This window comes from Saccostrea echinata, unplaced genomic scaffold (genome assembly GCF_033153115.1).
Source record: "Saccostrea echinata isolate AGI-Se365-2 ecotype Australia unplaced genomic scaffold, CSIRO_AGI_Sech_v1 ptg000030l, whole genome shotgun sequence".
Lineage (NCBI taxonomy): Eukaryota > Metazoa > Mollusca > Bivalvia > Ostreida > Ostreidae > Saccostrea > Saccostrea echinata.
The window spans coordinates 30,795,400-30,821,822 of record NW_026889779.1 but is presented as its reverse complement, the minus strand read 5'-3'; the positions used below and the strand labels follow the sequence as shown (position 1 = coordinate 30,821,822).

At 34.7% G+C, this 26,423-nt stretch overlaps 1 protein-coding gene across 2 annotated transcripts; it reads left to right on the top strand.

The window, feature by feature from the left end:
* The first annotated feature begins 3,515 nt into the window (after positions 1–3,515).
* LOC133197694 (clathrin heavy chain 1) lies at positions 3,516–25,637 on the top strand. 2 transcript variants are annotated; one of them, XM_061333847.1, is made up of 31 exons: positions 3,516–3,699; positions 5,406–5,613; positions 5,730–5,879; positions 5,999–6,117; positions 6,587–6,604; positions 7,118–7,279; positions 7,436–7,549; positions 7,917–8,090; positions 8,216–8,413; positions 8,645–8,845; positions 10,143–10,235; positions 11,939–12,259; positions 12,383–12,475; positions 12,595–12,666; positions 12,771–12,951; positions 13,196–13,485; positions 13,822–13,964; positions 16,930–17,052; positions 17,330–17,441; positions 17,567–17,689; positions 17,848–17,993; positions 18,121–18,304; positions 18,457–18,649; positions 18,783–18,940; positions 19,085–19,249; positions 19,421–19,577; positions 19,728–19,846; positions 19,961–20,524; positions 21,297–21,518; positions 24,177–24,252; positions 24,413–25,637. In XM_061333847.1, exons 1-31 carry the CDS (start codon positions 3,658–3,660, stop codon positions 24,538–24,540), a joined length of 5,049 nt encoding a protein of 1,682 aa, XP_061189831.1. In that variant the 5' UTR covers positions 3,516–3,657; the 3' UTR covers positions 24,541–25,637. The 2 variants fall into 2 exon arrangements, with proteins under 2 accessions (XP_061189831.1, XP_061189832.1); XM_061333848.1 differs by lacking the exon at positions 6,587–6,604.
* Positions 25,638–26,423: the final 786 nt, after the last annotated feature.

Here is a 26,423-nt window from a genome sequence, read left to right as displayed (position 1 = left end):
CACCCCCGGTAATCTTTTCAATACTGAACCAATTTGTGCTTTTGCTTAGCCAATGTGCTCAGGTGAGCGATGTGGCCCATGGGCCTCTTGTTTTAATTCATTTGGCTCAGTTTACTATTCAAGATATTTTATATTAACGCATATCCTGATACATATTGGTGAGGACTATTCAACTGTGTCAAAAATGCATGACCTTGACCTCACATTTCTTCATTTTGCATTTAGCTTATTTTTAAAGAAACTATTTCTATTAAAGATGTTTTATTTAAACATATTGGTGAGAACTTATCAACTGTGTCCATTTTTTTAGCTCACCTGAGCTGAAAGCTCAAGTGAGCTTTTCTGATCACCCGTCATCCGTCCGTCCATTTGTCCATCCGTCCGTCTGTAAATTTTTCACATTTTCAACTTCTTCTCAAGAACCACTGGGCCAATTTTAACCAAACTTGGTACAAAGTATCCTTGGGTAAAGGGGAGTTTAAATTATTAAAATAAAGGGCCAAGTCCCCTTACAAGGGGAGATAATCAAGAAAAGACAAAAATAGGGTGGGGTCATTAAAAAATCTTCTTCTCAGGAACCACTGGGCCAAAAAAGCTGAAACTTTTGTGGAAGCATCCTGGGGTAGTGTAAATTTTAAATTGTAAAAATCATGACCCCCCGGGGTAGGGCGGGGCCACAATAGGGAATCCAAGTTTTACATTGAAATATATAGGGAAAATCTTTAAAAATCTTTCTTTCAAGAACCACTGGGCCAGGAAAGCTGAAACTTATGTGGAAGCATCTTGGGGTAGTGTAGATTCTAAATTGTTCAAATCATGACCCCCAGGGGTAGGGCCGGACCACCATAGGGAATCCAAGTTTTACATTGAATTATATAAGAAAAATCTTTAAAAATCTTCTTCTCAAGAACCACTGGACCAGAATAGCTGAAACTTTTGTGGAAGCATCCTGGGGTAGTGTAGATTCTAAATTGTTCAAATCATAACCTCCGGGGGTAGGACGGGGCCACCATAGGGAATCCAAGTTTTACATTGAAATATATAAGAAAAATCTTTAAAAATCTTCTTCTCAAGAACCACTGGACCAGAATAGCTGAAACTTATGTGGAAGCATTCTGGGGTAGTGTAGATTCTAAATTGTAAAAAATCATGACCCCCAGGGGTAGGGCCGGACCACCATAGGGAATCCAAGTTTTACATTGAAATATATAAGAAAAATCTTTAAAAATCTTCAGTCTTCTCAAGAACCACTGGACCAGAATAGCTGATACTTATGTGGAAGCATCCTGGGGTAGTGTAGATTCTAAATTGTTCAAATCATAACCCCCGGGGGTAGGGCGGGGCCACAATAGGGAATCCAAGTTTTACATTGAAATATATAAGAAAAATCTTTAAAAATCTTTTTCTCAAGAACCACTGGACCAGAATAGCTGATACTTACGTGGAAGCATCCTGGGGTAGTGTAGATTCTAAATTGTTCATATCATGACCCCCGGGGTCAGGGCGGGGCCACAATAGGGAATCCAAGTTTTACATTGAAATATATAAGAAAAATCTTTAAAAATCTTCTTCTCAAGAACCACTGGGCCAGGAAAGCTGAAACTTATGTGGAAGCATCCTGGTGTAGTGTAGATTCTAAATTGTACAAATCATGACCCTCGGGGATAGGGCGGGGCCACAATAGGGAATCCAAGTTTTACATTGAAATATATAAGAAAAATCTTTAAAAATCTTCTTCTCAAGAACCACTGGACCACAATAGCTGATACTTATGTGGAAGCATCCTGGGGTAGTGTAGATTCTAAATTGTTCAAATCATGACCCCCGCGGGTAGGGCGGGGCCACAATAGGTATTACAAGGGGGAAATCTGGTAAAGAACAGCAAGGCCAAAGTTACTCAGGTGAGCGATGTGGCCCATGGGCCTCTTGTTTTACCTTGACCTTCCCTATGACTTTGACTTTACTATTTTTTGTTTTGATACTCATTTTTAAAGAACTTCTTCAAGATATTTTCATCTAACTTAACTCATACACACAGACAATTTGGTGAGAGCTATTCAAATGTGTCATAATTTTCTGACGTTAACCTTCCCTGTGACCTTGTCTTTAATATTTAATATTTACCCTAATCTTAAACAAAGAAGCAAGGTACATTTCTTTTCATGTTGCATTACTAATGAACTCTATGTGGGGCATTAAATTGATCATGTCCTGTGCACATATTTCTAGTTTTCAGTAGTTCTAAGAGAATGTGAGATGATAAAAATAATTTAAGTCCAATGATGCATGCAGTGGTATGGAATAAAGAAAATTAATTATAAGTTAATTTATTTTAAAGTAATCCTTAAAAGAAATATAGAAATCCAGTTGTATAGATTTTGAATTTTCTTTGAGAAAAAAAAAAGAGTAACTGGGCTTAAACTTGCAATATTTGATATTAGCCAAAACAGAGAACTCGACAGAGCACATGGTGTACTACTGTTACAGTGAGTGTACTCGTGGGTCCCAAGTTGATAAAAAAAAAAAATTGCTGGCATGTTTTATCTTTCAGTTAGATACTTCCAACTGCAGTATTAATGGAGTTAATAATTTGCCAAATATTTTTTTAAAAATCAGCCTATCACTCTCATAATTGCCATTATTTGGGAATAAGCCTCAATTTCACTTAGGCTTCATATGGAGGTGAAAAGCCATGCTTATGTAGTTAACATAGCTAGGATAGGAAATTGTGATGCAGTGCAGATCGAGAGTATTTTTTTTTAACAGCTAGGGGTTCAAAATTTTTCACTCTCATATTTGCTACTTGTAGTAAGTATGTAGAAAGCAAAGATTAGTAGGACACAAAAATGAGCTAGACTAAGATAAGATGCTGTGGACACTATAAATTAAGGATAAGTACTTTATTATACCTATCAGGTAAATATTTGACACAGAGATAAAAAGTGGACAGAGAAGAAATTGATTTCCTAACAATTTAGCTGCGATACATCAGCGGTTATCTGTCCATGCATGTATCTCTGTGTGCTTGAATTGCTGAATAAATGGTTTAAAGGAAAAATTAGTTGCAGCCTTTAGGGAACAGCAATGTTGTGGCTACAACATGAAGAGAACCCTATGCTAAAATAAAATATATAATACTGAGTTGTAGATTGTAAGTGTGTAGTATTGCATTCAACATAAAAGAAATATTTATTGTAGACATTTCAAAATTTATTAAACACTGTTATTATATACTGCACACTCTTAGTTTGCTCTCTCTCTCGTTACAGGTGAGTGATTTTCATCACATGATATTTTACTACTTGACCCGGAAATGAATTCTTGAATGAATTATATGACGTAGTTTGTTGATGACATTTTAGCAAAATATAGATCCCTGATAAATTGATTTATTTTAATAAGTAAACGGTCTTTCATGATAAAATGCATTTAAGAAACTAAATCATTATATCAAAATATCAGGATTTATTTTAACAATTATATTCTCTAATCATTGGCATCGCGGATGAATATAGGACTATTCCTTACCCGGTGGCCGCCATATTGGCATAACGTAAGGACGGTCACAGCGCTAGTCACCGGTTATAGTTAACTTTTTCGAAGCTCTTTGTAAGTTGGCGTGATATAAAGAAACGGAGGGGGCATTGGTTACAGAATATGTCACAGCTGCTTCCCATTAGGTTCCAGGAGCATTTGCAGGTGCGTATAATTCAATAATGCATTACTCATCTTTGGCGACACGTTACAGAAATCCCAAACACGCCCCTCGTTCGTGCATTCTTTAACAGGTGTTTACTTATTTAAATGTAAATGTCACTTGATCTTTATTGTTTATCGAATGTTTTTTCAAGTTGCTACCCCTTTCAGTTTTTGATTCCTAGTATTGATTAAATCACCGCGTAAATTATGTACCGTAGGGAAGGGGGTGGAACTTGCAGACCGGAAGCTGAGATCGGTATTTACAAATGCAGCACCTGGCTGTTTTATTTATTTGTCTGTTTATTCATTTGAGCGTAAATTTCATCATTGCACCCTTCTCAACTCAGCATTTTAAAGCGTCGGTATTTGGATTTCTGAATTTTCAGTTGTTTCCCAAAGTAAACATGACTTTGAAGTAATCCTTCACATTAGTCCAAGACACCAATAAACACGATCAAAAACACACAATGTTTAGTCATTTGATGCCCACAGGCTCTTTGACATACATGTTTGTGGTGGTTATTTCTTCATATTGAAGTAAATGAACAGGCATATTGTAAATTACTGTACATGATTTTGATGTGATTGTCCTTGGTTTGCAGTTAACCAGTTTCACCTTAATCAGGATTGAACAAGATTTAGCATAAAGAGACCTTCCCATTTAATAAGAAAATTACTTTTAATTTTTTGCCTTTAAAGTTAAAAATATAATACAATTTTGATATTCTAGCTAAATTTCTGATTGTATAGATGAAGATTATTTGCATATATATGTATGTATCATGACTTGTTTTCATATCATCATGATTGACATGATTGAAGTTCAGGATTTTTAAATCGATAAAAACTCTTTTTTTTAATAAAGAATGTAGGATGTATTTCTTTTGTATTTGTATTTATTGTATGAAGATCCTTTCATAGTAAAATAAATTATTATGAAGAGAATCCAAAAGGTGTTTTATCATGTACATCAATGTAGACTTTGATAATATTTTATCTATATAATAATATATCAAGAGATAACAGAAATGATTTTCTGATTTCTTAAATCTTTCTTTTAAACTTTACTATGAACAATGATTTTAAGTGATATTTTCCCTGCAACAGATTCCCGACCTTTTTATGTAGAGGTTATGAAATAGAGGACCCATAATAATTACTTGTGGAATTTAGTTACCAGTAACCCCTATGCCTAATTTTGACAATTTAAAAGTTTAAAAAACTCCAGTTAGAGAAATACTGATAAATAACTCCTACAAGTTATGGAACCTTTTTTCCATTTACTAAGATTCTTTAAAACAGGTGCACATACCCCAATATAATGTAACACAAATTGACATATCATTGGTGTTTACAAACATGTTAGGAGAACTAATAAAGGAATCACTATACAGGAGTGATGAAACATATAGCGGTAATGGGAGAAAAATGTTCAAACCATTACTTATGTGAAATTAAGATCCAAGAAGTCAGACAAAGATGCTTGTATTTTTAGAACAAGTAAATGGAAATGTAATAATCAATATTTGGTAAGCTGTAGGTCAGATTTATGCAGAGCATTTATTGATTTACATTATGTCTAATATTTACAAAGATAGGGAACTCAACCTCTTTGAATCTAGTATGATGTTTCTTTTGAACCCAGATATTATAATTCTAGTGAGTTTATACTGAAATTCAGAGTTTTGTAATATATCTTCTTGTAGCTCCAAAATGTTGGAATCAATGCTGCAAATATTGGGTTTAGTACCCTTACAATGGAATCGGACAAGTATATCTGTGTCCGAGAAAAGGTTGGCGATACTGCCCAGGTAATCATCATTGATATGAACGACACTGCCAACCCCATTCGTAGGCCAATCTCTGCTGATTCAGCCATCATGAATCCTACAAGCAAGGTTATTGCATTGAAAGGTAATGAACCAGTTCATAGTACATTCCATTGAGATATAATGAAAGACATTTTTGCTCCATTAACAAGACGAACTTGTAATTGTGCACACATCTGTAATGTTATATTCTTTTAACAGCTGGGAAGACTCTGCAGATTTTCAATATTGAGATGAAAAGTAAAATGAAATCTCACACAATGACAGAAGAAGTGATATTCTGGAAGTGGATTTCGGTAAACACTGTAGCTCTTGTCACAGAAGCATGTGTTTACCACTGGAGCATGGAAGGTAAGGGTTTGGATTGACCAATTTTTTATGTGTAACAACAAAAAAATCTTAAATGGTTCTTCTGCTCATTGAAGTAATGTTTCAATTGCATTCTACTTGGTGGTAAAATTTGTTATTAGGTGACTCTCAACCACAGAAGATGTTTGATAGACACACAAATTTGGCTGGATGTCAGATTATAAACTACAGAACTGATGCTGCTCAAAAATGGCTCCTTGTTATTGGAATTTCTGCCCAGGTATGCTGAAAGTCTGATATATAATGCATATCTGTTTATCATGCATGCATTTTATTTTATCTTTGCATTTGCATAATAAGCTACAAGTAATTTTCACAAGTATATTTTCTGAATGCTTACTGATATGGCAGTATATAATTTAATCTATCTTGAAAGGCTTACAAACTAATATTTTTAAAAATAAGAAATGTTTAAAAGGCGTTTGTTAGATGTAGTATCATTACTTCTGAAAAATTGAAAAATTATGTGTGGGAATTATTTATTTCTTTTCATGCAGAAAATCATGTCATATTTTAAAACCCTATTTCAGAAATATTATCATATACAATGTGTTTCCACAAGCATCAAATGTCAAGACAGTCATACAAAGTGTCAATATCGGTTGGTGTAGAAATGATGCTTAGGTTCGTGGTTTGTTGTCATGGGGCTTGTATCTGCAACCTTAACTCTTACTTCTCTCAAATTTCAGACTGGGGCAGAAGGAGGAGTAAGTATAATCACCAGTATTCTCCTCCATCAGTTACATGTTATTGCCCCCTTAAAGGGCCCCAATGGGCAAATATACTCAATTAAAATAAGATAAGAGCCCACATGCATGATCTTTAAGAAATCTGATGAAGCAGGTAATGTAGTTGTCTGGTGAATTAGTTGGTGGTACTGCATGAAGTATATGACAAGGCATTGATTGTCAAACTTCCAAATAGAAGGTGATTATTATATAGCTCTGATAGTTTTAGGATCTTTAAGGAAGGTGGGTATAAATCATGTGAAATGTACTTGTGAATTTATGTCAGGATAGTAACTCATCATTGCTTACTTTTAGATGAGTGCTGATGCAGTAAGTATAGCCACCTAATCCTGTTTCCAAATTTTCCAACAAAAATATATCAGAGCCCATGGGATTTCCTTATTTCACACCCAACAAACCCGAGCAATTAGAATAGAGGAACACTGTCTAATGTTGAAATGCACATTTTCATAGTGTTACATTTTTTAACAGCAAAACCGTGTTGTGGGGGCCATGCAGTTGTACTCAGTGGAGAGGAAGATCAGTCAGCCAATAGAGGGTCACGCTGCTGCATTCACTCAATTCAAAATGGAAGGTAATCCCAACCCATCCACACTTTTTGCTTTTGCTGTCAGAGGAGCCCAGGGAGGAAAGGTGAGATTAATTCTAAACTGATGAAGATTCACTATAATTACTAGGTCAAGAAAAAAAAAACCCTGTTTGTTTGATGTCTTTGAAATAGAATAAACTTAAGTGAGCCTTGCATGGTAGTTTGCTTTCCATTGGCTAAAAGAAAGGATTGTTTTATAGCTCCATATCATAGAAGTTGGTCAGCCTCCCCAAGGAAATCAGCCATTTGCCAAAAAAGCTGTAGATGTGTTCTTCCCTCCAGAAGCACAAAATGACTTCCCTGTAGCAATGCAGGTAAGTTTTAGATACGCTTTGTTTTGGGTAACATAACGCTATGTTGTGTTAACATATAGCTATCATTATCAATTTTTCATGTGTAGATAAATTAGGATGCAGTATTTTGAGTAACAAAATTTATGTTGATTTTCAACTTTGAATTATAAGTTTCATGTATTTGAAGGGACATACTTCTGTCTAATTTCTCATTAAATAAACAAGATAATTTAGGGTTTATCAGCTGATCAAGATTTCATTATATTGAATCATAAGTACATCTTTTGCCTGTTTTTAATCTGAGATGAAAATTTAGTCTACACGTAGGTCAATCTGATAGTGCAAGAGCATTTATCAATACAAGAATCGTCTTATTTTTCTATTCCAGATGAGTCAAAAACATGGTGTTGCATTCCTTATTACTAAGTATGGTTACGTGCATCTGTATGACATTGAGACTGGTACCTGTATCTACATGAACAGAATCAGTGGAGACACAATATTTGTTACAGCGCCACACGAGGCAACATCTGGCATTATTGGTGTGAACAGAAAAGGACAGGTGAAGTAGAGAATGATTGCACTAATCCTGAAGTACTTTTAAAAGTTTGTTTTGGCACTTCTATAAATAAAGCCTCAGATGATACTGAATCTGTACTAAAGAATATATTAACTTGTTTTGTACAGGTTCTCTCAGTTAGTGTAGAAGAAGACAACATTGTGCAGTATGTGTCCAACAACCTCCAGAACCCAGATCTGGCCCTGAAGATTGCCTCCAGGGCTAACTTACCTGGAGCTGAGGACCTGTTTGTGAGGAAGTTCAATAACCTGTTTCAGAGCGGAAACTACCAAGAAGCTGCTAAAGTGGCAGCAAGTGCCCCAAAGGTAAAGTTATTTCTGCAGCTTGAAGTGTGATATTTATATAAAAGAGATCATATGAAATATGTATGAGTGAGGAGTTATTATAGATAGGCATAAATGTTTTAATCACTCACAAAAAAACTCTGGTAGCAGTATACAGTGTACCTTAAACAAAAATCCTGCATGTGTTGTGTTGATGAGCTTTGGTCATAGTTGCATTCCACTGTGGATATTAATAGTCTGAGCATATTTCAGGGTATTTTAAGGACTCCCCAGACCATTCAGAGATTCCAGCAGGTAGCAGCACAGCCTGGACAGAGCTCACCACTGCTGCAGTACTTTGGTATTCTGTTGGACAAGGGGCAGCTGAACAAATATGAGACATTGGAGTTATGTCGTCCAGTTCTACAACAGGGTCGCAAACAGCTGTTGGAAAAATGGTTAAAAGAAGATAAGGTAAGCATGCAATGGATTGAAGCCAAAGTTTCTCACTTTTTCATGTTAATTGATGAACAAATGTTCGGGGAAATTTTATGCTCCGGCATGAATATGGCAGGGACATATAGTGTTTGTCATGTCCATCTTTTGTCCTTCTGTCACACTTTGCATTTACAGTGTAGCTCAGTTCCAAAGAAATTATTCAATATATTTTTACCAAACCTCATATGCTGATAAATAATGGTGAAAGCTATTCAATTGCATCAACATTTTTATGCCCCGCCATGAATATGGCCGGGGTATATAGTGTTTGTCATGTCCGTCTTCCGTCTGTCCTTCCGTCACACTTTGCGTTTAGCTCTGTTCAAAGCTCAGTTTCAAAGAAACTATCCAAGATATTTTTATCAAACTTCATATGCTGATAGATATTGATGAGAGCTATGCAACTGCATTAACATTTTTTGACCTTGACCTTTCCTTTGACCTTGACCTCACTTTTCTTAAATTAGTGTCGAACTTCATATGCTGATACATACTGATGAGAGCTATTCAACTGCATCAACATTTTTTGACCTTGACATTTCCTTTGACCTTGACCTCACTTTTTTAAATTAGTGTTTAGCTCAGTTTTAAAGAAACCATTCATAATATTTTTATCAAACTTCATATGCTAATACATACTGATGTAACCTTTTCAACTGCATCAACAATTTTTGACCTTGACCTTTCCTTTGACCTTGACCCCACTTTTCTTAAATTTTGTCAAACTTCATATGCTAATACATACTGATGAAAGCTATTCAACTGCATCAATATTTTTCACCTTGACCTTTCTTTGACCTTGACCTCACTTTTCTCAATTTGTGTTAAAATGCTTCATTACTAATATACCCTCGGCGGGGCATTCATGTCCTATGGACATATTTCTAGTTTTACCTTGACTTTTTCTTTGACCTTGACCCCACTGTTTAGCTCAGTTTCAAAGAAACTATTCTATATTTTTTATGTAAGCTTATGCTCTGATACATTATTTGGTGAGAATTTATCAACTGTGTCCATATTTATTTTTACCTTGATCATCCCAATGACTTCACTATTTATTGTGTATAAAACTCAGTTGTAAAGAAACTGTTTATTTTCATCAAACTTTATATATTTGTACAAATTTTCATGTTGCATCACTAATGAATCCTGGGTGGGACATTTATGTCCTATGAACATAATTCCTGTTTTTTAATGTGCATACATGCATGTAATGAAAGCAAATGCTGGAAGGTAAATATATTTCAATTATGCTTATGAACATGTTTTTCAGCTGGAATGCAGTGAAGAGTTAGGAGACCTAGTCAAAACCGTTGATCAGAACTTGGCACTGTCTGTGTATCTCAGGGCAAATGTTCCAGCTAAGGTATGTCTGGATGACTGTCTTATGAATTAGGGCATTTCTCATGTCTTTTGTGTGTGATCATAGGATGTAATACATACTATTATTGTCTTATTTAGGTCTCGCACAAGGAAATAATTTCACTATATGTTACTATATAGCTTTAATTGAATTAATTAATTAGACTCTCAGCAGATAACCAATGGAAGAGAAAGTAAAGATTAATGCTTTGACAAAAATTTGAGATCAGGAAAAATATGCCTTGTGCGACTTTTAAGAAAGAAAATTGACACAGGGTTCTCATTAACGCAAGAATCTGCGTCCTAGACGCAGCAGAATTACTTGGGACGCAAGGTTCTTAAAAATGATGCGTCCGCGGACTCATGATCGGACGCGTCCTCATTAGCGAGAAAATTCGGGTGATATCGAAAACGGGGAATTTAGATGTTAGGATTTGTCAAAGAAATATTTAATCGAAACTTTCCTGTAACTATCATAAAGTTTATCCAAAAAACAACTTTTCTTGTACTTATTTCTCTTTTTTTTTAAAACAAGGATTGATCATAAGATATTTCATATTTATTAGTCCATAGTCATAATGGTGTCGCATGCCTAACTCCGACAGCTGTAAACACACTGCAACTTTTTTTTTTAAAAAACACTTTTGAATCTTGAGTGTTATCTACATGTAGAAACCATAATTACTGCTTGTATACACAATGCGGCTTGATTATCTCGTGAATTTCACCCAGTGCAGACGACCGACAGGATTAGTTACGCCTCATTGCACATGACACCTGTGATTGTATACAGGCAACTTTTGGGTACTAGTTGATTACGCAACAGTTAATTTAGCTTTATAAACACCAAGTTAATTTTTATGGCAATTGATTACGCGTGTATTTAAGAATATAGCTTGAATGCATTACCAATTTATATACTTGAATATGTTAATATTGCGTAAACAAACTGATAAAATGGTAAAGATTTTTATTGATGTTTGGATGGAAGGATACTGCAATAATTTAATTGGGACTCAACATAATTTTTCTGGGACGCATCAAATTTAGCTGGGACGCAACCTTCTCAGAAATCTTGAGTCCTGGGACTCAAGTTACCAAAATCCTAGTGAGAACCCTGTTGACAGTAAACATACCTTCCTCTAAATACACGTGGGTTTTACATGTTGACAAACAGACTACACACCATCCAGGAAGTTGCATCATGCGCACCTAAAAAAAGAGTTCCCTTTAATTCAGTGGGTCATTTCCACTAGAAATATAATTGACTAAGTTCATTTTGATTAGCTATTTCCTTGCGTAAGACCTTAAATTGATAATTAAATAATATGTCAAACATCAAAAATACATGTATCATATGAACTTAGGTGTAGAAATGGGCATAAAAAATTGGGTGAGCTTTTATGTGTAAGTCGGAGAAGAAATAGCATGACAGGAAATTATATTCTGAAAAGATGTTTCAAACATTACACAAGATGAATTATTAAAAATTTCCACATCAACAAGAATCTGATAAAAGATTTTTTTTCCCTTGTTAAAAGTATATGTACTAGCTCAGTAGGTGTTTAAGTATACAAGAATTCAAAGGAAAGATGTATATGTATTAAACTATTTATTATCTGTAAAAAATAATTGGAGTATAAAACAACTCTCTCTCTCTCTCTCTCTGAAGATATTTAGGCTAATTGTCTTTTATTTGCTCTGCAGGTTATTCAATGTTTTGCTGAGACGGGTCAATTTCAAAAAATAGTGATGTATTCAAAGAAAGTGAACTACACACCAGACTACATCTTCTTACTGAGGAGTCTAATGAGGATAAATCCCGAGCAAGCCCTGCAGTTCGCACAGATGTTGGTGGAAGATGATGAACCTTTGGCAGATTTGAACCAAATTGTTGATGTGTTCATGGAGATGAACTTGATTCAGCAGTGTACATCTTTCCTGCTGGATGCTCTGAAGAATAACAGGCCATCAGAAGGTCCCCTACAAACCAGGTTATTGGAAATGAACCTCATGTCAGCTCCCCAGGTAAAGTTGATAATGCCAATCACATCTCCTCAACCCTTGTAACTGTGAATGAGAGTTTATCATGTGTGCGATATGCACAGATTTATTTGTAATATTTATGATTGATTTATTTGCTCTTTACAGGTGGCTGATGCTATTCTTGGGAATCAAATGTTTACACACTATGATAGAGCACACATTGCCCAGCTCTGTGAAAAAGCTGGACTTCTACAAAGGGTAGGTTGTTCACTATTACTCAGTACTCTATTAAAATAATCTTTCTGCCTTTGAATTTTGTTTAGTTATATTTGATTGTTTCTGAAATTTTCCTTATATATGTACATGTATCATTTTAGGCATTAGAACACTACACAGACCTCTATGACATCAAAAGAGCTGTTGTGCACACTCATCTCCTTAGCCCTGAGGTAAGAACAACAATTCTAAAATTAAACAATAGATCGTTTTATATGATTAAGTATTAAGTTCAGCATTTTGTGTGGGAATTGATGGTATGTGATATTTTTTTCAGTGGTTGGTGAACTATTTTGGTTCCCTCTCTGTGGAGGATTCCTTGGAGTGTCTAAAAGCAATGCTTCAAGCCAACATCAGACAAAACCTACAAGTGTGTGTACAGATAGCCTCCAAATATCACGAACAGCTAGGCACTAACAACCTCATCGAAATATTTGAGTCTTTTAAGAGTTTTGAAGGTACTCTTACATTATCTTGTACAGTATGTTCTGCAAAGTTGGTATCAAAGTTGGAAGTTATACATGTAAATCAAACTTGGTTAAATTAAAAAAAAAAAATCGGAACTTGTTATCAAACAAACAACTAGGGATGTATGAAAGGACATAAACTATAATTAAAGTTATTTTATACTATCATTCTCCATGAATTAGTTTATTTGTACCTAAAAAAAAATTACTAACAGGAAGAATGATTTGATTTTAGGCTTGTTTTACTTCTTGGGATCGATTGTCAACTTTAGTCAGGATGCAGATGTACATTTTAAGTACATCCAGGCTGCCTGTAAAACAGGACAGATCAAGGAAGTGGAGAGAATCTGTCGTGAGAGTAACTGTTACGATCCAGAGCGAGTGAAGAACTTCCTGAAGGAGGCCAAACTGACAGATCAGTTGCCATTGATCATTGTCTGTGACCGATTTGACTTTGTTCATGATCTAGTACTCTACCTGTACAGAAATAATCTGCAAAAGTACATTGAAATTTACATTCAGAAGGTGAGAGCTATTTGATTGAGACTGTTAAGGCTAAATGGTTCAATATTCACATTTTTTCTCAGAAAAATAAGAAATATTATTACTCCAAAGTCATGGAAATTAGTTACAATCTGAATGCATATCAATCACTGTGGATTTTTCCATAAATCATATTTTAGTATTTCAACTTCATGTAGAAATACAGTAGAAAATCCTAGAGGAACTGTTCCTCAGACAGGCCAGTATTTCTTAATGGTACTGAGCTTTGCTTGTGAACAAACAAATAATTACTAAGAATCATTGATACTGACTATTCTATATATATACTGTAACGGATTGTATTGTTTTATTCTACAGGTAAACCCAGCTCGTCTGCCTGTTGTCATCGGTGGATTACTGGATGTAGACTGTAGTGAAGATGCCATCAAACAGCTGATCATGGTGGTCAAGGGACAATTCTCTACAGATGAACTTGTGGAGGAGGTTGAAAAAAGAAACAGGTTAGTGAACATTTTATGAAGAAGTGATCTCAGAGTTGTGATATGAGGGTAGAATCTTCAGTGTATTTGTATTTATGAAAGAAACTCATAGTTTGATGTACTTGTTAATCTGGTCGCCAAAAATCTTCACCTTCCGGACAGAATTCTTTGAGAAAGGATTTAACAAATCTACCAATTATCAAAGGTCCATTTCAGTAATCTGGACATTTCATTAATCCAGACAATTTTCTTGGGAACACATTAATGAGTCTCAACTGTACAGAACACCTATAGATTTTTAATCAGGTTTTTGCCAGAAAATATAGACATTGTATTACAGGGGTTGAAATTTTCCTGGAAAACCCACTAGCCCAGGGGCTACTGATCAGTAAAAAATTACTTGTCCAAACTTCAATCTAACTAGCTCAACAACATTTTTATGCAAAATTAAAACGTAGCAAGTTAAAGTTTCAGACGCTTTGGTGACAAACAAATTAAACTAGTTCTTAGTCAAAAGAAACCAGTCTAAAAAGAAAATTAAAAGTAAACTGACGAGAATTTTTTTATCTGTTCTGCTAGTCAGATGGACTATCGTTACATTTAAATTAGTTTGCCCGAGTCTTAAAATGAGTAGCCCCAGGCGTGGGGCTACCGTATATTTCAACCCTTGTGTAATGGTGAAAAAGGCGGATGACTGCCAAGAAGGTACATCATTTGTCTGGATAACTCCTACGTTTTTCAAGATAGGAATATTTTTTTTACAGATCTCGGAGATGTTTCTGATACTTGGATTTTGATTTTTGATGATTATTGAGAAAATACCAGTTGTTGGGCTTGTCATTTTTATACAAAATATTGTTTATAGGAATATCATTTGTCTGGATAACTCCTCCTACAATTTTCAAGATCTGATGTTTTTATTTTGCAGATCAGTTATACATATACAGTGGAGCCTCATTTATCCGGACGCTTTGGTTCCCAGTCAATTTGTCCGGATATGTGAAGCGTCCGGATACCTGAATTGCCTTGATTTGTTATATTGCCTTTCATACCATTTCAGTAGTGAAGAATGTTGCCTTTTATCAATATGTTTTATTGTTTAAATACTTTAATATAAGTTAGTACTACTCAATACTTGTTTTAAATAAATAAAAAGTACATGTGCCATTGGAAAAAAAACCGTGTTTATATGGTCACATTAATTATTTCTACTTCCCAGTGTCTAATAAATCAACTTCTCCTAGTAGCCATGTCGGTACGGTAATGTCGGTAGAGTCTTATTTAATATGAACGCCCATCAATGCTAAATGTGACATAATCTGCATATGTATGCGAACACTAATCGTAATCATCCAAAGCGAGATCGTATTAACGAATGTAATTTTGAAAGTGATTTTTAAATGTCATCAAATCATCGTTTCGCGCACAAAATACTGTGCATAAAAAAAACTCCGATGTCATGTCTATAAATACATAAAACCATGTTACGACTGTATTCTAACAGCAAAAGAAACATTTGCCGACTACGAAAAAATTATTCTACACTTATAAAATTATTTTCCTTAATTAATACGTATCAAAACCATGTTAGAGAAGCTAGAGTCTCGTGCGTACCTATCGACCTACAATTAACCTTGCCGCAAGCCATTGATAACAGGTCGCAGGTGATCATCTTTAAAAACAAACAGCCAGACCAGTGTTTTTACAACAATTAACACCCAGATCAAGAAATTTGAGCAGACTTGACAGACCAGTTTAAAATTATCATCCGGATAAATGAACCAAAATATAACGTAAAAATTCATTTTGTGGTGAAAAAGGACCGTCCGGATACGGAACGCGGAATTCCGGTTAAACGAGACAAAATAACGTTAAAAAATTTCGTTCCCATTAAAAATCGTCCGGAAACTGAAGCGTCCGGATATCTGGCGTCCGGATATCTGAAGGTCCACTGTATCAGAGATGTGCATGCTACTTAGATTTTCATTTTGATGAGAAAAAATGACAGTTGTTGAACTTTGTAATTTTTATGCAGAATATCTTCACAGGTTATATAAATCCTACAGTTTCCAAGGTGTAGAAATTTTTGCAGATCAACTGTGAAAATATCATGATACTTGGATTTTCATTTTTGATCATTTATTTGGAAAATACTAGTTGTTGAACTAAATCATTAATATTGTTGGGATGTCATATTCTACACTTTTTAGAATAGAAAGTTTTGTTTTTTTTTTATAATTTTGAGAAATATCAGTAGTTCAAACAAAAGAAAACCAGTTTGCTGTCATATCGACAGCTTTACCCTTGTTATAAAATTATTACATTATTTAGACTAAAGCTTTTTAAAATAATTACATTATTTAGACTGAAGCTTTTTAAAATAATTACATTATTTAGACTGAAGCTTTTTAAAACAAGTGCAACAAGCATTCTGAAAGTATTGCATTAGCAATACTAGTCCCCTACCGGCAAGTGTAATCTGGTTCCCGTTAAGAATTGAAAATGCCATAATTCCGTCAAAAATCAATGAAGCGGGGCGAAATGCAAACTTGATCTATAACTAATCAAGGTAAAGTCACATACCAAAAATCAGCTCAATATCTGAAAGCGTTCAGAAGAAAATTGCGGAAAACCCCTAAAAATTGAAAAGGCCATAATTCCGTCAAAAATCAATGAAGTGGAACGAAATGCAAACTTGATCTGTAACTCATCAAGATACACTCACATAACAAAAATCAGCTCAACATCTGCAAGCGTTTAGGAAAAAAGTGCGGAAAGCCAAGTGGGACAGACTGACAGTCAGACAGAGGGACAGACAGACAGACGGACAGCTAGACAGACAGATGGATGGACAGACTCAGAGGACACCTATAGTCCCCTCCGGTTTCACCGGTAGGGGACTAATAATTACATCATTTAGACTAAAGCTTTTTAAAATAATTACATTATTTAGACTGAAGTTTTTTAAAATAATTCCATTATTTAGACTGAAGCTTTTGCTGCCCTGGTTGGAAATGAGGGTACATGAAGGAGTACAGGAACCTGCTACCCACAATGCACTAGCCAAAATCTACATAGACAGCAACAACAACCCAGAAAGATTCCTCAAGTATGTTTTAATCAAGCATTTACATGTATATCACTTATTCTATTGACATGTAATTTAATTTTTTGTTTCTCTGCATTAAGGTTTAAAAGAGACTTGGATACATTTGGTTACAGGAAGATGATCAGTGTCCTATAAATTCCAGATCAGAAATTTTATACATGTATCTAAAAGTACCTGTAGAATTGACAGCAATTCAAGCAGAAGTATTCTTAGGTTTTGGCAATCATTTATACTTTTGAATTGTAACTTTCAATATTGAATCTTTTTTTTACCCCAGGGAGAATCAGTTTTATGATAGTATAGTCGTAGGAAAATATTGTGAGAAGAGAGACCCTCATCTTGCCTGTGTTGCTTATGAGAGAGGACAGTGTGATGAAGAACTCATTCAGGTCAGAATAATTTAAAATACTAGTGTCTGTAAATAAATATACATGTATGTTTATTTATATATAGAGAGAGAGAACTTTTTTACTCCATATCTCTAGCATAGATTTTTTGAAATTGTATTTTTCAGGTGTGCAATGAGAATTCACTGTTCAAGAGTCAGTCACGTTACCTGGTAAAACGTAGAGACCTTGACCTCTGGGCTAAAGTGCTGAGTGAAGACAATGAATACAGGAGACAGCTGATTGACCAGGTAAGCTTCACTTTGTACATAAGGCATCTCAAATATATAAGCTACATTCAATCAGGATCAATAGGTACCATGAGCAGGAATTGATTACAAACTATATTTATTATGGATCAGTAGGTACCATGAGCAGGGATTGATTACAAACTATATATATTATGTAGGTGGTGCAGACAGCTCTTTCGGAGACCCAGGATCCAGATGACATCTCAGTGACGGTAAAAGCTTTTATGACGGCAGATCTACCCAATGAACTCATCGAGTTGTTAGAGAAGATTGTCCTAGACAACTCTGTATTCAGTGAGCACAGGTAAGAATCATAGGAAATGGGAATTTTATATAAAAAACTGCATATATATGTATTTTTGAAAAGAGAAAATTCTTACTAGTTGAATAAGATTATCCTCTTAGTAAAATTTGTTGTTTTTTTCTATCAGGAACTTGCAGAACTTGCTGATATTGACAGCCATTAAAGCTGACCGTACACGAGTTATGGAGTACATCAATAGACTGGACAATTATGATGCCCCGGACATTGCTAACATTGCCATCACTAATGAACTCTATGAAGAAGCTTTTGCCATATTCAAGAAGTTTGAAGTCAACACTTCAGCCATCCAGGTAAGCTATATTATATTAAATGCTGTATGAAAAATAAGATCATTTTTAGATACGCTAATGTGTATCAAGAAATATTCTGATGGAAAATTCAGCATTTTTAGATGCACTAATTTGTATCAAGAAATATTCTGATGGAGAATTGTTCACTACAGGTGCTGATAGACAATGTGAAGAATTTGGACCGTGCTTATGAATTTGCTGAACGCTGCAATGACCCAGCAGTTTGGAGCCAGTTAGGACGTGCTCAGTTGAATGAAAACATGGTGAAGGAAGCCATTGATTCATTTATCAAAGCTGATGATCCTTCTCAGTACATGGAGGTTGTCAATGTAGCATCCAGCAACAGTAAGTTGTCATGTTTGTTTATGTTTGATATAACTATTACAACTTGATTTTAAATTATATGACAATGTACATACATGTATATATAGAAAAATCAGAAAATAGTATTTCATGAAACTGTCTCTTTTGATTGCAGATAGCTGGGAAGATTTGGTTAAATTCTTACAAATGGCACGAAAGAAGGCAAGGGAAACATTTATAGAAACAGAATTAGTCTTTGCTTATGCCAAGACCAACAGATTAGCAGACTTGGAAGAATTTATCTCTGGTCCAAACCATGCCAATATTACACAGGTAATGAACCAATAATATTTGAAAAATCATATTCTTTCATGGGAAAAATAACTTTGTAAAAAAAAAAGATAAAGATATATATCTATATTACCGGTGAATAAATTAACAACCCAAATTTTTAAATGCGTTAATATCATTTTATAGGTGGCAGATAGATGCTTTGACAACAAAATGTATGAGGCTGCCAAACTTTTGTACAACAATGTATCTAACTATGCCCGCTTGGCCATCACCCTGGTCCATCTGGGAGAGTATCAGGGCGCTGTTGATGGAGCAAGAAAAGCCAACAGCACCAAAACTTGGAAAGAAGTATGTAATAACAAAGACAGATGACTGGTTTTCTCCATGAAGAAATCAAACACTCTCTCAGATTTTCCCATCAATGGAAGACAAATCTGTTATTTTATCATTTGATTTAACATATTATGACTGCTGAATTTGATGTACTGTAGTTAATGATTATAAATATTGTAATGATAGGTATGCTTTGCCTGTGTGAACAATGAAGAGTTCAGACTGGCTCAGATGTGTGGTCTTCACATTGTTGTACATGCTGATGAGTTAGAGGAATTAATTAATTACTACCAGGATAGAGGCTACTTCGAAGAGTTAATCTCCCTACTAGAGGCAGCATTAGGCAAGTTAGATGTACTGTAAAGTCTTTGAACAATGCTCCTAATGTTTGATGGAAGAAATAACAATTAGACTACAATTCAATCTGTGTTAAGGTAGGAAACGAGTATTAAGATTTTATATAATTAATTAAGGATATTTTGACATTTTACAGGTTTAGAAAGAGCCCATATGGGTATGTTCACAGAATTAGCTATTTTATACTCAAAATTCAAACCAGAGAAGATGAGAGAGCATTTAGAACTGTTCTGGTCTAGAGTAAACATTCCAAAGGTAAGTATTCTGTCATTTTTTTCTTTTTATTGATCTCACTCATAAGACAAGTTTGACACTTTTATAACTGAAGTTTTTCACAAAAATGGGAATCATGTGTGATGCTATTTTCAGGTATTACGAGCAGCCGAACAAGCTCACTTGTGGCCTGAATTAGTCTTCTTGTATGATAAATATGAGGAGTATGATAATGCCATCATTGCTATGATGAACCACCCCACAGAAGCCTGGAAGGAAAGTCAGTTCAAGGATATCATCACAAAAGTGGCCAACATTGAGCTTTACTACAAAGCCATTCAGTTCTATCTGGACTTTAAGCCTTTACTACTAAATGACTTGCTTATGGTCTTGACCCCTCGTCTTGACCACACAAGAGCTGTTAATTTCTTCATCAAAGTCAAACAAATTTCCCTGGTAAAGCCCTACCTTCGCAGTGTACAGAAAAACAACAACAAGGCAATCAACGAGGCTCTGAACAATCTCCTCATTGAGGAGGAGGATTACCAAGGCCTGCAGGCATCCATTGATGGCTACGAGAACTTTGATAACATCATGCTGGCCCAACGACTGGAGAAACATGAGCTCATTGAGTTCAGAAGGATCGCTGCCTACTTATACAAAGGGAATAACAGATGGAAACAATCTGTTGATTTATGCAAAAAGGACAAACTTTTCAAGGTAACTTTTATGAAGAAGGATAGTAGATTATTATTGTCTTAATTCATAAAGTAGAGCTGTACAATAAAGAAAAAGGTATGGTTTGGGTTTTATTGTGCCCTAAAAATTTAATGTTTTCAAAAAGTTATGAAATTGGCTTTAATATGAGTTAAGTATATGAATGTGATAAATCATGAAGGAATACGGCATGAAGGAGGACCATTCTGGAAATATGACGTCAGTAAATTAGTACATTTCTGAGTTTTTAACAGAAAAAGCCTCAAAATTACTCATTTCTGGGGTTATTTTTCTTAAGAAAATAGTGTCCACAGCCGTCACCCACTTCTAATTTTAGATATATTGAGTAAAATCTTTGGAAAAATTACATTTTTTCAAAATCTTTGTGGGTGATGCATGTGCTCTATATTATCTGAGAGAAAATTCCACTGAAATTTGACGTCTTCTACAACTTTTTAAGAAAATAAGGGAAAATGCACAAGTTTATGACATCCCAATTAGCATTTAGGTCATATGAGGAACAGGATTTGTATGTTCTCACTGCATGGGATTTGAACCACTCAGAAATCATAGGTTTTAATTTCTTATGTTACTTTCATATTTTATAAAAATACAGGGCCAGATTTGTATTGAAACTGTACCTTGTTCTTTGAATTTGTATTCATCCTGACTGAAGGACAGAAAGATCAAGTACAGGGAAATAACATGAAGGCAGAATGCATTAATTTATATATTTTTTTCCCTTTTTACAACTAAGTTTGATTTGGTTTTGCAGGATGCCATGTGTTACGCTAGCGAGTCGAGGGACACTGCAATAGCTGAGGACTTGATTGCTTGGTTCCTGGAGAATCAGTATCATGAGTGCTTTGCTGCCTGCCTGTTCCAGTGTTACGATCTCTTGCGACCCGACGTTATATTAGAATTGGCATGGAGGCATAACATCATGGACTTTGCCATGCCCTACATGATTCAGGTTGTGAGGGAGTACATTTCCAAGGTAATTATAAAATACATCATTTTTTTAGCTCAATTGAGTTTTTCTGATCACCCGTTGTTCTGCATCCGTCCATTCATCTTGTCTGTCTGTCACATTCTCAACTTCTTCTCAAGAACCACTAGGCCAATTTTAACAGAAGTTGGTACAAAGCATCCCTGGGTGAAGGGGATTCTAAATAATTAAATTGAAAGGCCAGGCCCCCTTCCAAGGGGAGGTAATCAAAAAAAGGCAAAAATAGGATTGGGTCATTAAAAAATCTTCTCAAGAACCACTGGACCAGAAAAGATGAAAAATGAAAGCTGAAACTTGTGTGGAAGCTTCCTGAGGTAGAATAGATTCTAAATTGTCCAAAACATGGCCCCAGGGGTAGGGTGGAACCACAATAAAAAAAAATCAAAGGTTTACATTGAAATGTATAGGAAAAAGCTTTAAAAATCTTCTTCCCAACAACCACTTGACCAAAAAACTGAATCATATGTGGAAGCTTCCAGAGGTAGTGTAGATACTAAATTATTAAAGTCATGACCCCTGGTAGGGCTGTCACGAGTACCCGAAATAACCGAGAACCGCGGTCCAAGTTGTTCGGTTCGGTTCCGGTTCCATTTTTCCGGATTTCGGTTCGGGTCTGGTTTATATATTAGAGTCTGTTCAATACAAAAAATGGTGTCAAAATCAAAGTAACGATGACGATAACAGTGATAAATAAACATCACAACTGAAATCTACTTCATTCCATGACAAAACACTTGTCACGGAAGTATTAGATAATTATCAAAATGAGCAGGAATGGTCAGGTTGTGGCTAATAGTAGGCCAAGTCACCGATGTCTAGACGTTCGCATGGTTCAGACTTGTTTCCAATGTAAAGAAACTGGGGGGATAAGCCGAGCCATATGCCTACATAACGATCGATAAAAAATCAATAAATTCATTTTACAAAAATTTCATTTTATGTTGAATTAATGTAATGCTTATTACCATTTGCATATAAATTTGACAAAACCTGAATACTGTAACAGCGAAAATGATTCTGATTAACACAACAAAATGGCATCACGCTCAATTTTCACAGAAACTGACATAAATTGGATGATATAACTACATTTTTTAAATAGACTGGGTCATCGTACCATTTTTTTGAGAACGATTAATGAAAGGCAATGGAAAGATGTTGCTTTTTACACTTGCAAAAATTTGGTATGAAGACCCACTCTACATAAAAAATTAAGTTAACTTACTTAAATTTTCACCGTGGTCTTAAAAAATTCTAAGTCCAAAAACGCTTGCTAAATATAGAAAACTGTATGCTATTTAAATGGACATGTTAGTGTGACTCCGTGGTCTAGTGGTTAGCGAGGAGCTCTTTAAAGGGACGTTTATTGAGGAAAGTGTTCGAGTCATGCTCTGATTTTTTGTGTTTTTTTTATTATTATTGTTTGTTGATTTTTTTTTTTTTTTTTTGGTTTTAATTTTGTTTTACTTTATAAAAAATGTCTGTAGGAATAACATATTTTTCACTGGAAATAAAATATATACATGTAGTAATGAACTTATTTACAGTAAATTATTTAAAATGCCGGATAAAAATTATAATAGATATTTGAATACTTTTATTCCCATTTTATTTATTTTAAATAAAAGCGCTTCTAGATCACCATTATCATTATATACGATGTTAACATTTTTATAATATCTCCACAATAAGTGTAAACACTCAATATGCAGATTAATTAATAGAAGTCCTTACTCATGTTAGACATTTGTGACAGTATATGAAAGTCAACTGTTTAGCTTGTTTAGAATATAAATATCATTTTGAAAACTACGGTAAACATTAAAATGCTTAAGTAAATTCGAACAATTGAGAGATTTTTTCCAATAAATGTTCTTGCATAGCCGAAAAATGGGCATGGGCACATGGCTCGCCTTATCCCCCCAGATTCTTTAATGTAACAAATAAAGATTTTTCAAGTTAAATTCATGAAATTAAGGGTTAAAATAGATGTAAATACCCGACTCGAAAAACCCGAAACCGAACCGAAAATTTACGGAACTGACCCGACCCGAAAAATTTTGGAACCATGACAGCCCTAACCCCTGGGAGTCATGTGGGGCCAAAATAGGGATAATACAGGAAAAAATCTTTATTTTAACCAATTTAACCAAAGTTAGTACAAAGCATCCCTGAATGAAGGGGGATTCAAAATTATTAAAATGAAGAACCAAGCCCTCTTCCAAGGGGAGATAATCAAATAAAAGGCAAAATTAGGATGGGGTCATTAAAAAATAGGGATTATAATCAATCGATGGGGATTATACTGGAAAAAATCTTTTAAAACTCCTCAGGAGCAAATTTCTTGAATGGTATTAATGTGGAAGCATTCTGTGGTAGTGTAGATCCAATTTTGTTCAAATCTCAGCCCCTGTGTATAGGGTTAGGTCACAAAAGGTGATCAAATATACATAAGGGTACATGTTTGGGGGGGATCTGATGCAGAACAGCAGGATTAAAGTAACTCAGGTGAGCATTGTGGCCCATTGACCTCTTGTTTAAATTAAAACACATCACAAGAAGGGTAAAAATAACATAATTTTCCTTTCATGAAATTTTGTAGAGAGAGAAAAGAAATGTATTAAAAACTTTGATTCGTTTATACAGGTTGATAAGCTGGAACAAGCAGAGAATGTCCGCAGTGAGGAGGAGCAGAAAGCAGAAGAAAGGCCTATTGTCTTTGGTAAAGATATTTCAATTTGATTCATTTAGTCCAGCAACAAAGTGTAAAGGAATTCAAATTTTCACTAAGCTTTCATGCAGTTGGTTCAACATTGCAAGTATGATGAAGAATTTTGATTGAACTCAGCACGGTTGTATATGTTGCCTTTATTTTGTTGTAGCGGAGCCTCAGCTAATGTTGACTGCTGGACCTTCACCTATGATGCCCCCACCTCAGGCCCCATCACCCCAGCCCCCATATGGGGGCCCCGCCTACCCAGGGATGGGCACCTATGGCTATAGCATGTAACCCTGAACAAACTTCATAGTCATACCAAGTATTTCCAGCATCAATCATGATGTATATAGTGAACAAGTGATATCATTGACATTGATGTGGGAGATTCAAAAGTTTGCCAGTGATGTGTTATGATGCAGTAGTTTATAGTAGCTGTACAACAGGTCCAATTCATGTCGAGTGCAATATTCTATCTATGTTAGAGTAAACAGTGACAAATCAGGCAATCAGTAAATGAAATTCTGTTTAGTATTATCTTATGATTTAATTAAAAAAAATAATTCTAAATGTCAGAGGCAACATTTTTCCTTGAAGTAATTTGTATTTATTGGCAGATTTTTGAAGAATCCTGATGTTAATCATTATTTCCGAGGGACCTGCAAAATCTTTGATCATTTTATGAGATGTTAATTTTTTCTGTGATTTTAAGTTTAAAGATACTTGTATCTTTTCAAATATGTATATATATGCATTGATATAAAGTGCTTCACATGAGAGTTGATGCAGTGTTAAAGTCAAATGTTATGTTTTATAATTTTTTTCAATCAACTGATTTCATCTATTTAAGCATGATTTTCCACCATTTGTTACCTGAATGATGGCTAATATTTTTATTGTGTGGAAATTTTGCACCCTACTTTTGAAACTTCATTCTGACATTTGATTTTAAAAAGATGTGATTTTTTTTGTGAATAATCAGTTATTTAAATGAGCTTTACTATAAAGCATGAGAATTATTTATTTCATAGGTATTTAAACAATGGTATCACTAGAGTAGCTTTGAATTGTTGCACATACTCAAAATTGTATCATTGAAAGGAATTTATAATAGTTAATGACGTTCCATAGCCAATTTATTGTGCATTGAATTCAGTGTTGTATAAATGGACGATTGTAGAACTTGAATATGTGTGTTGTTGATATACACAATCTGCTATGATGGATCAGCTCTTTATTATCAAGCTAGAAGCAGTGATCATTCATCTATATCGTTGTCTACTCCTTTGGTCTAGATTTGTTATCCAGTGGTGTGATAACATTGGATTTTAGCTAATAATAGTAACGTACATGTGTAATAAAGAACAAGAATAAACATCTATAGACTGAAACACGTGGTCATTGTTTATACAAAGGGAAGTTGTGAGGATTGAATATTCATAGAAGAGTTATCTCGCTTTTGTCGTCGGTTAAGTAAACGGTAAAGCTGACGATGATCGGAAGCAACATCCCCTCTCGATGACCCATTAAGAGTATAATCTGAAGTTAAGGATCCCTGTGATCTATGACACTTGTATAGCATACAAACCTGTACTAATGGCATCATGCAGGGCAATCTCAATGACTCACTTCCTCTTGATAAGAACCGTGATTCACTTTCTTTGTTCTCAAAAAATATCGGGAAAAGGAATAATCTGCATTTGGTGCACTATTTATTATTTGTGTCACTTGACAACAGTTTGCGATACTAAACATTACATTTATTATTTACAAATTTTCTGGGTTTGTTAGCATAGAGTAACCGTGAGGATGTTAACTCCCATTTTCTAATCTTTGCTATAATGCAAGATTTAAGAAAACGGGAATGCAAAAGATCCAAAAAAAAAAAAAATGCGGTCATGAAAAATACTTTGTAATGTTCGATTGCTGTTCTCTGGAACAAGTACCCATACAGACGAGTGATATTACATAACAAAAAAAAAATTGAACTGTAATTGTTAGAAATAAATAAATCTTTGGTTTATATAGGCGTACGAGTTAAGAAAATTATAAAATTGAGAAATCGTATAATTAATATTTTTGGGTTTCAAATAGGTTTTCTTTTGAATTTTATTTTTTTTTAAAGTAAAATTGGAAATCGAATGAATGAAAAAAGTTGGTGATGATATATTTATAAA

Excerpts from the sequence above, each read along its gene's own strand:
- LOC133197694 (XM_061333847.1), top strand. The coding sequence starts at position 3,658 with ATGTCACAGCTGCTTCCCATTAGGTTCCAGGAGCATTTGCAG. Across the intron at positions 18,305-18,456 it reads TCAACACTTCAGCCATCCAG|GTGCTGATAGACAATGTGAA; the intron begins GTAAGCTATATT and ends TGTTCACTACAG. Across the intron at positions 24,253-24,412 it reads AGAAAGGCCTATTGTCTTTG|CGGAGCCTCAGCTAATGTTG; the intron begins GTAAAGATATTT and ends ATTTTGTTGTAG.